The sequence below is a fragment of the Aquarana catesbeiana genome, linkage group LG08, assembly GCF_042186555.1.
Source record: "Aquarana catesbeiana isolate 2022-GZ linkage group LG08, ASM4218655v1, whole genome shotgun sequence".
Lineage (NCBI taxonomy): Eukaryota > Metazoa > Chordata > Amphibia > Anura > Ranidae > Aquarana > Aquarana catesbeiana.
This window is the reverse complement of record NC_133331.1, coordinates 68,608,756-68,622,182: the sequence shown is the minus strand read 5'-3', so window position 1 is coordinate 68,622,182 and position 13,427 is coordinate 68,608,756. Positions and strand designations below refer to the sequence as shown.

Genomic DNA, 13,427 nt, shown 5'->3' with positions numbered 1-13,427 from the left:
TTCAGACAGGGAGCCGTGGCCTGGTCCCGCCCCCTTTCTCTCCTCACTGGTTGACTGACTTTGATTGACAGCAGCAGGAGGCAATGGTGCCGCGCTGCTGTCTCAGAGCAGGGATGTCCCAAGCAGCTGAGTCTTTCCTGCAACATCGCTGGATCTAGATGGGCCTCAGGTAAGTATTAGGGGGGCAGAGGTATGCAGAGGGGGGCTGCAGCACACAGAAGGCTTTTTATCTTAATGCATAGAATGCATTAAGATAAAACACCTTCTGATTTTCTCCAGAATCTATCACACATATAAATATCACTTTCCTGGCAGCATATAATGGGATGTGACTCTGTCCCCACAAATTGATAGGACTGGTTAACTATAAATCAAAGACAGACCCGGCTCACAGCATTCTCCTTCTTCTCCTCACCTGATCAGGACTGGAATCGTGAGGAATCTCTTACCGGTTGTCGCCCCAGCCAGGTTCAGCCTCTCCTGGGTGGAAGTCCTTCCTGTATAGTCTCTAAATGAGCCTATATGGTTGGAGCCCCATTCTGGTGGTGCAGGCTTGTCAAAGAAAGTTTTAAACAAACTTTGACATAAGTGACAGCATTTTCCTTTGCTTTCCATATGCTTTTTACTTATATTCTCTGTGTTATGGGCGTTTGCCATTTCCAAGATAGTGGCAGCAGTGAAAGTACACCTAAGCATGAGAGGCAGGAAGTGATGCGGCCTCTGTGACCAGTTTCCTGGCTAGAGCTTTTCCAGGATGGTGATCTGAGCATGCTCAGGCACTGATAGCATCACTAATGGCAAATGTGAGTTTTAAATGGTTTTATGGCATTTTTGGGCAACAAATGGTGGAGTTCTCTACACATGCATGCTGGATGCTTATGTGGTCATTGTTTGCAAGTGGACAAATGCAAATGTGACTGGTGTGACCCTGATCGTTCTGCCACTGCACCTATTTCTTTTAAGGTATAGGGATTAGGTAAGTAGTGAAGATTGAGAAAGAGAGCCAATATCTATAGTCCTATTAAGAACCACAATATCTATAGTTCTATTAAGAACCACAAGATGGAGGGAGCCTTCTGAAGGTCAAGACAAGTCACCATCTAAGAACAGACATATAGGTAACATTCATCAAGGTCATCATCTCACCTCTCATTATTGCTCCCCGTTTACAAACACCACAGGTTACCAGCCCTAATGGTTGCTGCTTTTGTGGTGGAAAGTCATTGCTTGACAAGTTAGCATGTCAAGTCCACTTGGAGCACAGAAGGGGGTGTCTGGAAAGTAGCCGCCTTGATTGAAGAATCGGCCAAGGAGTTGATGCATGAAGCCTGAACGCCCCAGTCGGTGGCTGAATTGCCTAGCACTTCCAACCAGAGCCAGTAGGTGGTGTCCAAATTGGAAAGCTCGCCATGGGAGGAAAGAGTTAAAGGGGACACAAGCTTTGAAGATTGCCCAAAAGAGCCTTTTTGCAAGGGCAGCTAAGGACACAATTGCATGGGGTGAAGGTTAGAAGCTCTACAAAATTAGAAAGTACTCATTCCCTTCACTGAACAATTGGAGAAGTTAGTCCAGGAAGAATTGAAAAATGCCCGTATAAACAGGCTGTCAAAACTGTATACCCTGAAAAAGCTAAAGGTCAACCTGCAGCAGTCTCCTCCGATGGTGGATGCATCATTAATGTTGCTGGCAAGCAGGGCCGGCCCTACAATGGGACCCGGTGGTACCATCAGTCCCGAGCGGCAGTTTCGGGGGGGGGGTGGCGAAGCCAGCTGGCCCGCTCCGCTGCTTATCCCATTGTGAGGGAGACCACCGGTGAGGTGACAGGAGCGTGCGGGCAGACCACTCGCTGCCTAGGGAGGGATCAGTCAGCGGGCGGGTAGGCGGCTGAGTGAGTGGGCGGGCCAGTCGGCAGGTGAGCGGGCTTGTTGGCCAATCAGCGGGCCGGTGTTCTATCATATAGCCGCTACCCATCAGAAAGCCGCTACCTGGCCTACTGCGCATGCTCAATGCGCAGCCGAACTGACATGAAGTGGCTATCTGATAGAACACTGGCAGGCGGCCGCCCTGCATCACTGCAGTTCCACCCTCACTGTGCAGCCGCGGGCAGCAGAGAGATTACATCATTTCTCTGCTGCCTGCCTTCACTCTGGGGGACAGCAAGTGACAATCCACAAAGTGTGGCAGGTGATGACAAGTCCATGGGGTGTCTTTCTCCTTCCAATTTAACCAGGAAGTCAATTTACCGTCTTTCTTGGTTGAGTGGGAGAACCACATCCCCTGGATGTTGAGCTAACTCTGGTGACCTGCTTGGCAGCTACCTTTTTCATTCAGGAAAGCTGAAATCTGCACTTGGTTCCAGCGTGGCTTAAGGCAGGATCAGTCAGCATCAACACGTTCAGTCACCACCTAGATTAAGACAAGTAAATGAGCCTACTTTTTACAAGAGCTTCCTGTTTTGGAGGTCTTAAGAGCACATTCAACTAGGGCAGTGCCAGCTCTGTGGACAGCTCAGTGCTGAGTCTCCTGAGGCTATTTGCAAGTCAGCAATATGGTCCTCCCAGGACACCTTCATTACACTTTAGTAGGTTAACCCGGCTCATGACAGTAAAATTTGGGAAATTCATGGTGCATACTTACACTACTGATGATTACAAAATTTTTCTTGCACCCTCCCATATGGCTAGTTAGTTCCCATTGTATGCTGCCAGGAAAACGGAAAATTGTATACTCACCTTTCCGGAATTTTCCTTTCCTGGTGCATATTCATGGCAGCATACAGATGCCCACCCAAATGGTGAGAATTACAGAGAATGCTGTGAGCCGGGTCTGTCTTTGATTTATAGTTAACCTGTCCTATCAGGTTGTGGGGGCGGAGTCACAACCCATTGTATGCTGCCATGAAGATGCACCAGGAAAGGAAAATTACGGAAAGGTGAGTATACAGTTTTCCGTTTTTTTAAATTGTGAACACATGTGTCCGGTTATCTTACCTGGTGACTTCACTAGAGGGAGTGTTTTGTGTGTGCATCTCTTCAGTACATTCAGCAGGTCTCTGTAGGTGCAGTGAGAAGATATATAGCGCACATCGCTCACCATGATGTCTTCTACAAAAATGTTGTATTTACTGTAGGGAAAAAAAAAACAGGGATAGAGTGTTGTTTGCATGAAGGAAGATCTTTCTGACCAAGCCAGGGGACAACTGTCACTACCTAGCTCTCCGTCTTGGTTGATTTTATTCTGGCACTAACATACTGTACGGGTGATGTTATTTAGGGCACTGAAACATCATTGCAAAAAAACCAAACAAATCAATTAGCAGAAGCTAAAAAACAAGTACACCTTTACCTGATGCCCTAAAGAGAACCTGTTGCCAGACCATTAATTTAAAAAAATAATAATCCCATAATTTTATACATCTGTCAGACTGGAGTTAGTGGCCTATACAAACATACAGGAACCGTGTGCAGAACCTGTAAAGACATTCCCGGGACCTGCTGCTTCCACATACGGCCATCCATTGAGATGCCGCCCCTCCCTGTACAGCCATGTGCATGCAGCCTTAAACATTTGCGTAAACACTTGTTATTAATGTAGCACCATCATAGCATAAATTATGGAATTGTATAAAACATCACTCTGGCCAGCCAATCTATATGTTAATAGTGTAGGTCACAAACCCCAATCTGAAATCTGTGAATTCTTCCACACTATTAATGATAGGCTGTATTCATTGCCTCTGGCTTTCCAGACTACTAAGCGTTATTTACAACAGCCATTTTTCCATGTGCATAGGACACATTCAGTTTTGCTAAGCGATATACTGCATTAGACAAGTGCAGAATGAAAAAAATTAGTTTCAAATTGTTATTTACATAAATTCGTTTAACTAAATTCGTTTTTGGAGTTTGTTTTGTTTATTCGAAGCGATTCAAATTTTTCGAATTCCATTCTAATTACATTCAAATCAAATTTATTCTATTTGAAATTCGAATTTTGGAAGATGGTTATATTCTTTCTATTCCATTCTATTCTATTCAAATTTATTCTATTCAAAATTTTAATTTATTATATTTGAAGTTCGAATTTAAGAAAATGGTTATAATGTTATATTCTTTCTAGTTAATTATATTCTTTTCTACTGTTCTATTTTTTCTGTGCTATTCTTTATTCTATTCCTTTATTTTCTATTTTATTCTGTTCTGTTTTACTATTATATTCTATTTATCTTGTCTATTCTATTCTTTTCTCTTTTTTATATTCTCTTTTCTCCATTTATATCCCCTTTTTCATTTCGAAAACTATTTGAATTCGAATTTCGTCTGAAATTTTGATTTGTTATTACGGATTCCTTGAAATTCATTACTATTGTAATTCGGATACATCCGAATTTCCAACTAAACAAAATATTTGACCGAATTTCAATTCGGAACGAAACTAACCGCACATTTCTGTACTGCATATGCCTTCAATCTGTATCATACTTGGTCCCCATAACGTGCTCAAACTGAGTAAGAATCAAAAACGACAGGCTTTCCACTAGATAGATTTTTTTTTTTTTTGATCAATTGAACAAATATCTGTGTGTGTAAGACAACCAACTGTAATACAGATCAATTAAATTATTGTTTTCAACAGATATCGATTGAAAAATATGATTTGTCATACATTATGTTTTGCATCATACAATGTTTTAATTGATGATAAATCGCTTGTTCGCGATCCCCCATACCTAGATTCATCATAAAAATCAATGTGTATGGCCACCTTAAGGGGATAAACAAGTTCAGTGTATCAATCAGTCCCATCAGATGGTAAAAAGTAATTTTACTCGCACTAATTGCTTGTGGAGACTATAAAACTCACACTGCTCCTGAATACGGATTGTTAGCTAATTAGTCTTATTACACATTCGTGGTTCGGCTGTTGAATGGGTAATGTCAGTACATTAGTTCTTTGTGCCAACAGCTCAGTGCTGGTAGTTTTCAGCGTGCAGCTGACGGCATCAAGAACAAATGCAAGCATCCTGGTTATGACAATGTTGTAAAGTGTCTCCGAGCAAATGGCTGGATAAAAAGATGACATGCATATAAAGATAGGTTTGGATCTTTGCATGTGGGGGACGCTTGCAAAATTGCGCTTTTTCCCAACATGCAGAAATATGCATTGCCCTGTAGTAGATACACAGTGGTGCCAATACACATTACTGACAACCGCATGCATTTGCAAATGTGCGTGTTTTTGGTGCGGCACATTTTTTGACAAGAGTTAGGGGACTTTTCTGCATTTGTCATGTGTATGTCGGCCGAATTACTGGGCTGCCCTATACGCAACACATGGGAGTGCGCCCTTGCTTTTTTGCACCAGTAGGAACTCAGGATCTTTATAAATATAAAGAGCTGTCATACCATCAGGGAGGCGGGTGATTGGCCCCAAATGTATTCTGCAGCAGAACAATGGCCCCAAACATACAGCCAATGTCATTAACCGCTTCAGCCCCGGAAGATTTGGCTGCTGAATGACCGGGCCATTTTTTTGTGATGCGGTACTATGTCGCTTTAGCTGTCGTGTGATTCTGTACCCAAACAAAATTGACGTCCTTTTTTTCCCACAAATAGAGCTTTCTTTTGGAGGTATTTGATCATCACTACTTTTTTTATTTTTTTTTGCGCTATAAACAAAAAAAGAGCGACAATTTTGAAAAAAAAACACAATATTTTGTACTTTTTGCTATAATAAATATCCCCATTTTTTTTTCTAAAAAGAACATTTTTTCTCAGTTTAGGCTGATATGTATTCTTCTACATATTTTTAGTAAAAAAAAAAAAAAAAAATTGCAATAAGCGTATATTGATTGGTTTGCGCAAAAGTTATAGCGTCTACAAAATAGGGGATAGATTTATAGCATTTTTATTATTCTTTTTTTTACTAGTAATGGCGGCGATATGCAATTTTTTTTTTTTTATCACGACTGTGAGATTATGGCGGACACATTGGACAATTTTGACACATTTTTGGGACCATTGGCATTTATACAGCAATCAGTGCTATAAAAATGCACTGATTGCTGTAAAAATGTCACTGGCAGTGAAGGGGTTAACTGTGTTCCCTGCTACGTGTTTTAACTGAAGGGGGGATGGGACTTGCTAGGGGAAGATATAGATCTGTGTTCATACTTTGTATGAACACATGATCTGTCTCTTCTCCCCTCAGAGAACCGGGATCTCTGTGTGTTCTCGCCGTGTCACGAGCGTATGTGGGAGCCTGGCGGCCATCGCAACGGCTTCGGGGGGTGAGCAGCCGGCGTGCGCACCCCTAGTGGCCACATAAAGAAGCGACGTAACATGACAGATTCGCGCAGCCGAGCCATGTTGCCGCAGTACAACTGCGGCGGCTGGTCGGCAAGTGGTTAAAGCTTGGAAAGAATTAGAGTAGAAACATGGACTTTATAGGCACACGTGTAAATTAGGTAACAAAAATGAAAGTTTTAATAGGATAAAGTTAAAACCATTGTATACAAATACATTAAAAAACATATAATTGAGTGACCTCAAGGACTCTCATACCACCTTACCATATAGATCAGGTATATGCAATTAGCGGACCTCCAGCTGTTGCAGAAGTCCCATGAGGCATAGCAAGATTCTGACAGCCACAAGCATGACACCCAGAGGCAGAGGCATGATGGGACTTGTAGTTTTGCAACAACTGGAGGTCCGCTAATTGCATATCCCTGATATAGATATATATATATATTTATTTACATATTTATATATATTACACACATACACCACATGCAGAACAAGCACAAAGGTTTGAAGTACGTAGAGTGATATAGATCCAATGGTTGTTTGGACTTGTGGAGAGGTTGAGTCATGTTCAGAGGTCGCTCAGAGAATCGCTCTACATGTTGCGTGCATGGGTGTGCTTCTTCAGGAGCTTGCGTATCATAGGCTAAGTGCAGGCGTGTAGTCAAAAAGTATGGCTAATAAGTGTCACCACCAGAGGGAGGTGATAGACACACAACAGTAGATACTTATCTACACCGGTGGAATGAGTGAACTGACGTAAATATAAATTGTTGTAACAATAACCAGCAAGGTCCAATGGTAGAAGAAAGCGTGTTTGACTCAAATAGCCAATTCACCTTTAAGGACAAAAGCTGTAGTGAAGGATAGTATACAAGCAACTGCCGTGTGTGGTCAAGTGAAGGTATAATAGCCTGAAGGCTATTATACCTTCGCTAGACCACACACGGCGGTTGCACTACCCACTTGACCACTACACGCCTGAACTTAGCCTATGATACGCAAGCTCCTAAAAAAGCGCACCCATGCACGTAACATGTAGAGAGATTCTTTGAGCGACCTCTGAACACGACTCAACCTATCCACGTATCCAAACAACCATTGGCTCTATATCACACTTCAAACTTTTGTGGTGTGTGTGGTGGTATGAGAGTCCTTGAGGTCACTCAGTTATGTTTTTTAATGTGTTAAGATAAAGTTAAAAACTTTCAATTTTTAACATAATTTACATGTGTGCCTATAAAGTCCATGTTTCTACTCGAATTCTTTACAAACTATATCGGGACGTTTACACACACTGCTACTTGTGTATCCACAGTAACACCCTGTGATGATACACGTAGTTCACGCTTTTTTGTTAATGTCATTAAAGCGTTTGTTACCACAACATTTCAGATTCCGGATATGTGGCTACTGTACCATGTACTTGTATGAGAAATTATCCTGTTCTCTTTACATTGCTTCCTTTATGTGAAATCCCTGGTGTTCCAGCTAGTCCCTCTGCTTTCCTATTAAAAACGGAACACACTAAGCAGCAGAGCACACCGTGGTCAGTCCTCTAGCTATGCTGGGAACTCGTCCTGACACGCCCCACCTGCACAGCCATTCACTGGGAAGCTCAGTGTGCTGCTGCTTCTCCTCCCCCAGCTCTTATGCAGCTGAGAACAGAGGGAATGTGATCACTTATGAAAAGGGGGAAAAAAAGGTATTTATAATGTATTTTTTATATCTATGCACAAATGTTTTGCCTTTCATTTCTATTTCAAACTGAATGGGTTGTTTTACAAGGTGAATGTTTACAATCACTTTAGGAACTATCTTCAGTGTAAAGAAGAACAATGATTCCTCTCTCATAGCTGCACTTCTGCTTACCAGACACCCAAGTTCAAATCCACAGTTCCAGCTTCTAGACACCTGCTCCCTTCCATTGTACTAGCAGTCCTGGTCTCAACCTCCAGGGAGGCTCAGACGGTCACCCTCATCAATTTGAGCTCCTCATACAGGTATGAGACAACAAGCAAGTATTCTTAAGCTGGCTATACATTAGTAGATTTTCCAATGAAAATCCATAAGGAAATTCGAACAAAGATTTGTACAAAAATGTTTACAAAAATTCTTGGTACATTCGGTATTTAAAATATTATGGGGGTTATTTACTAAAAGCAAATGCCCTTTGCACTGCAAGTGCACTTGGAAGTGCAGTTGCTGTAGTGTAGATCCGAGGGGGACATGCAAGGAAAATAAAAGCATTTTAACTTGCACATGATTGGATGATAAAATCAGCAGAGCTTCCACTCATTTCAGATCTACCCCTCAGATTTACAGCGACTGCACTTCCAAGTGCACTTGCAGTGCAAAGTGGATTTGCCTTTCGTAAATAACCCCCAATGTTTGCAAACATTCAGTCTTGGAACTAGTGGACTTTACGGAACACAAAAGGCACACGGGGGGGGGTTATTTACTAAAGGCAAATCCACTTTGCACTGCAAGTGCACTTGGAAGTAAAGTTGCTGTAGATCCGAGGGGGACATGCAGGGATTGTAAAAAACAGCATTTTAGATTGCACATGATTGGATGATAAAATCAGCAGAGCTTCCCCTAATTTCAGATCTACCCCTTAGATTTAGAGCGACTGCACTTCCAAGTGCAATTTCAAGTGCACTTAAAGTGCACTTGTAGTGCAAAGTGGATTTGCCTTTCGTAAATAACCCCCACTGTTCATTCCAGAAGAATTTTCCATCCTGCTCCTTTAAATTCTATTAGTGTATATAACCGGCTTTAGAGAGATATTTCCCTTTAAACATCTTACATGTCCACAATGACACATTTTGGAAATCCATTCCCTCTACTTCTAGACAGATGAAACAATTCCTGCAGGCTGAAGACCAGCGGGGAAACGTCTAATTAAAGGATGAGGGTCCCACAGAGCCGAAGTACTTCATAACAACTTTCCAGGAATGAGAGACCTGCCTTTATTATAAGCCCATCATCTGTGTGTTGAGTGCAGAGCGCTCGTTTGAAGCTGTCCATGCAGCACCACGGCCCTCAATGACAGCCGTACTACAGAGGGAATGGCAGAGTCTATGTACCGCACTGTCACCTGTTATGTTCTCTTCCACCCACTCTATCTTCACATTTGCTTTGCTTGTTGTCTATACAAACTGTCAGTAGTCTCTCTACGCTATAAAAACACCAATTGTCTTCATATAAAGCAGCTCCAGCCAATAAGTAAAATCCATGTACAATGCCAACATCACCCAAAAGAAGGTGTTGGTGGATGGAGGTCGTGTGTTTGATACCTGCAGAGGACATGATTCACAGTACATGGAGAATGCTCACTGTTCTTCATATAACCCTAACACCAATCCTTTGTTATCCCCAGCAGCCACCCCAGAACCCCCCCAATACCTTTCCTGCAATCCTAACCCAACCTTTCCTGCAATCTTAAAGAGGAAGTAAACCCTGATCGGTTTACTTCTTCTTTGTTTCCCTGCAAAGGTAAAGCATAATGGGCTACTATGCACTGCATAGTAGCCCAATATGTGTCACTTACCTGACACAGGAGCCTGAGATGTCAACGCTGTCCCCTCTTCCACGAAGCATCCATCTTCCTTCCGGGTATTGCTTCTCCGGCGCTGTGAGTGGCCGGAGCAGCGATGATGTCACTCCGGCGCATGCGCGCGGAACCCGTCATATTAGCCTTCACTAACGGGATGCTCAGTGCATGCGCGCCGTAGACATCGGTGCCCCTTTTTAGGAAAATATCTCCTTAACCATGTAGGTTAAGGAGATATTTCTTGCACCTACAGGTAAGCCTTAATCTAGGCTTACCTGTAGGTTAAAGTGGTCTGTAAGGGTTTACAGCCTAACTTTTATTGCAATCCTAACACTGACTTGTGCCTTGTATCCCATGCACTAATCTTGTGTCAGGGCTGGGTTCAGCCCTTCCTTCTCAGAGCTGGCTGCTCAGCTGTCAGCTAATTGCCAGCTCCTATCTCTCCACAGTTACTCAGCTGTTGAGGATATCCTGCTCGTCACTCTTGCCTACTTAAGCCGTTCAGCCAAGTGGATCTCTGCCTTTGCCTTGGTAAACATCACAGAAATGATCTCCTGCGATCCTGTTCAAGACTTGCTTTGCTGACATCCCTTCTGGCTCCAGATCCTGTTTGCTGTTCCACTACATTGATCCCTGACTTCTGGCTTGGCTGACTATCCGTTCAGGTTACTGAACTTTGGCTATGTTTTGACTACGTTTGTTCTTTTATTATTAGCCACTTCCCACCCAGCCTATAGCAGAATGACGGCTGAGCGGTGGTTCAGTTATCCTGACTGGGAGTCATATGACGTCCAGTCGGATTACAGCCGCCACGTGCCCGTGGGGGCGCGCATCGCATCGATCGGTGGTGCGGTGTGTCAGTCTGACACATCACTATACCATCTCCGATGGAGGCTCTTTACCACGTGATCAGCTGTATCCAATCACGGCTGATTACGATGTAAACAGGAAGAGCCATTGATTGGCTTTTTCTCACTGACAGACACGAGTAGAGGAGAGACGATCGGCGGCTTTCCTGACGGGGGGGGGGGGTGTCTGCGCTGATTGTTTATCAGCACAGCCCCCTCACGGATGCCCACACTGGACCACCAGGGAAGCCGACAGGACCACCAGGGAAGGGGGCAACATGTGGATGGCCAGGTATTTACCCCATGGCCATCCACATATGAAAAAATATGCAAAATAGATTCCACAACTGGCACTGACTGGCAACATTATGGTCCAGATCAAACAAGTGATGTCCAGCAATGCCACCTATCAGTACCCATCCATGCCCATCAGTGCCCACCTATCAGTGACCATCAGTGCCCATCTGTGCCACCCATCAGTGCCACCCATCAGTACCCATCAGTGCCGTCTATGAGTGCCCATCAGTGCCGCCTATGAGTGCCCATCAGTGCCATATACCAGAGCCACCTATCAGTGCCCATCAGTGCCACCTATCAGTGCCCATCAGTGACAATTGTTGGAGCGATTATTCACAAATGGAAGAAATACAAAATAACCATCAATTGCCCTCGGTCTGGAGCTCCATGCAGGATTTCGCCTCATGGGGTAAGGATGATCATGAGAAAAGTGAGGGATCAGCCCAGAACTACATGGGAGGAGCTTGTGAATGATCTCAAGGCAGTATGGACCACAGTCACCAAACAAACAATTGATAACACAATACGCCCCCATAGATTGCAATCCTGCAGCGCCACAAGGTCCCCCTCCTCAAGAAGGCACATGTACATTGCCAATGAACATCTAAATAATTCAGAGAAAGATTGGGAGAAAGTGCTGTGGTCAGATGAGACCAAAACCGAGCTCTTTGGCATTAACTCAACTCGATGTGTTTGGAGGAAGAAAAAATGTTGACTGTGACCCTAAGAACACCATCCCTACAGTGAAGCACGGAGGTGGAAACAGGATGCTTTGGGGCTGTTTTTCTGCTAAAGGTACAGGCCAACTTTGCCGCATTGAGGGGCCAATGGATGGGGCCATGTGTTGTAAAATCTTGGATGAGAACCTTCCCTCAGCCAGAACACTGAAGATGGGTCGTGGACGGGTCTTCCAGCGTGACAATGACCCAAAACATAACACCAAGACAACAAAGAAGTGGCTCAAGAAGAAGCACATTAAGGTCATGGAGTGGCCTAGCCAGAGTCCAGACCTTTATCCTATAGAAAATTTATGGAGGGAGCTGAAACTTCGAGTTGCCAAACGACAGCCAAGAAACCTTAAGGATTTAGAGAAGATCTGTAAAGAAGAGTGGACCAAAATCCCTCCTGAGATGTGTGAAAACTTGGTAACCAACTACAAGAAACATCTTACCTGTTTCTCCACCAAGTACCAAGTCATGTTTTAGTTGGGGATCAAATACTTATTTTACTCACTGAACTGCAACCCAATTTATAACATTTGTATCATGTTATTTCTGGTTGATATTCTGGGGTTTATTTACGAAAGGCAAATCCACTTTACACTACAAGTGCACTTGAAATTGCACTGAAAGTGCACTTGGAAGTGCAGTCGCTGTAAATCTGAGGGGTAGATCTGAAATGAGGGGAAGCTCTGCTGATTTTATTATTCAATCATGTGCTAAAATTCTGTTTTTTATGTTCCTTGCATGTCCCCCTCGGATCTACAGCGACTGCACTTCTAAGTGCACTTTCAGTGCAATTTCAAGTGCACTTTGCACTTGTAGTTTGCATTTGTAGTGCAAAGTGGATTTGACTTTAGTAAATAACCCCCTCTATCTCTATAATTTAAAATACAACTGTGATAGAAATGATAGACCCTTAATTTCTTTGTAAGTTGGCAAACTTACAATATTTTCAGGGGATCAAATAATTATTGTCCCCACTATATATGCGCTACTGCACTTTATGATTCAGGAATTTATTTTGGATCTGAGTATATGGATAGTATGATATACTTACTGTACCCTAACCTCTTAACGCCAGTGCCTAACGGCCCTTTAATAGGTTTCTGATGACAGGAGGTAAGTTGGGGTTTGTGATCATGTGACCACCATGATTGTGTGTCACAGCGGTCCCAAACGCAAGTAGAGATCGGGAGCTTTCCGTTAGCCGCTGGTAACTGTGCCAGGAGCGTGCAGGACAAGCACACACAGCACAGTTCTGTTTACATTCTGGTACGCATATATGCTGCCGCTCTGTGTTAAGGCCAACGCGCTGAGACGCCGCATATAAGCATACCACCAGCATGAAGGATTTAAAGGAATAAGCGCACCTGGTTTTTCTCTTTTTCGTTTAGTCTTGTATTCAGACTCACCTGGTGCAGCTGTCTGTCAGTCTGAGTGCAGGTTTTTCCTTTTTCTTTTACAAGCATAACTGAGAACCACAAACCAAAAGCGCTATTTCATTCATTTTTAATATTCAAAACAAACTCCCCCCACCCATCCATGTCTCCATGCTTTATTTTGCTGAAAAATCACTTAGAAAAACATGATAAAAATGTAATATGGGTACAGCAGTGTTTCTCAACTCCAGTCCTCAAGGCGCCCCAACAGGTCATGTTTTCAGGATTTCCCTCAGATGAAATGGCTGTGGTAATTACTA

General features: G+C 43.3%; 1 protein-coding gene across 1 annotated transcript in view; it reads right to left on the bottom strand.

Moving 5' to 3' along the window:
- Positions 1-13,427, bottom strand: part of CLCN1 (chloride voltage-gated channel 1) — a 162,519-nt gene that overhangs the window by 32,002 nt on the left and 117,090 nt on the right. Inside the window, exon 16 of the mRNA XM_073595939.1 lies at positions 2,991-3,124. Coding sequence (XP_073452040.1) covers positions 2,991-3,124 — 134 coding nt within the window. The remainder of the gene's footprint in view (positions 1-2,990; positions 3,125-13,427) is intronic.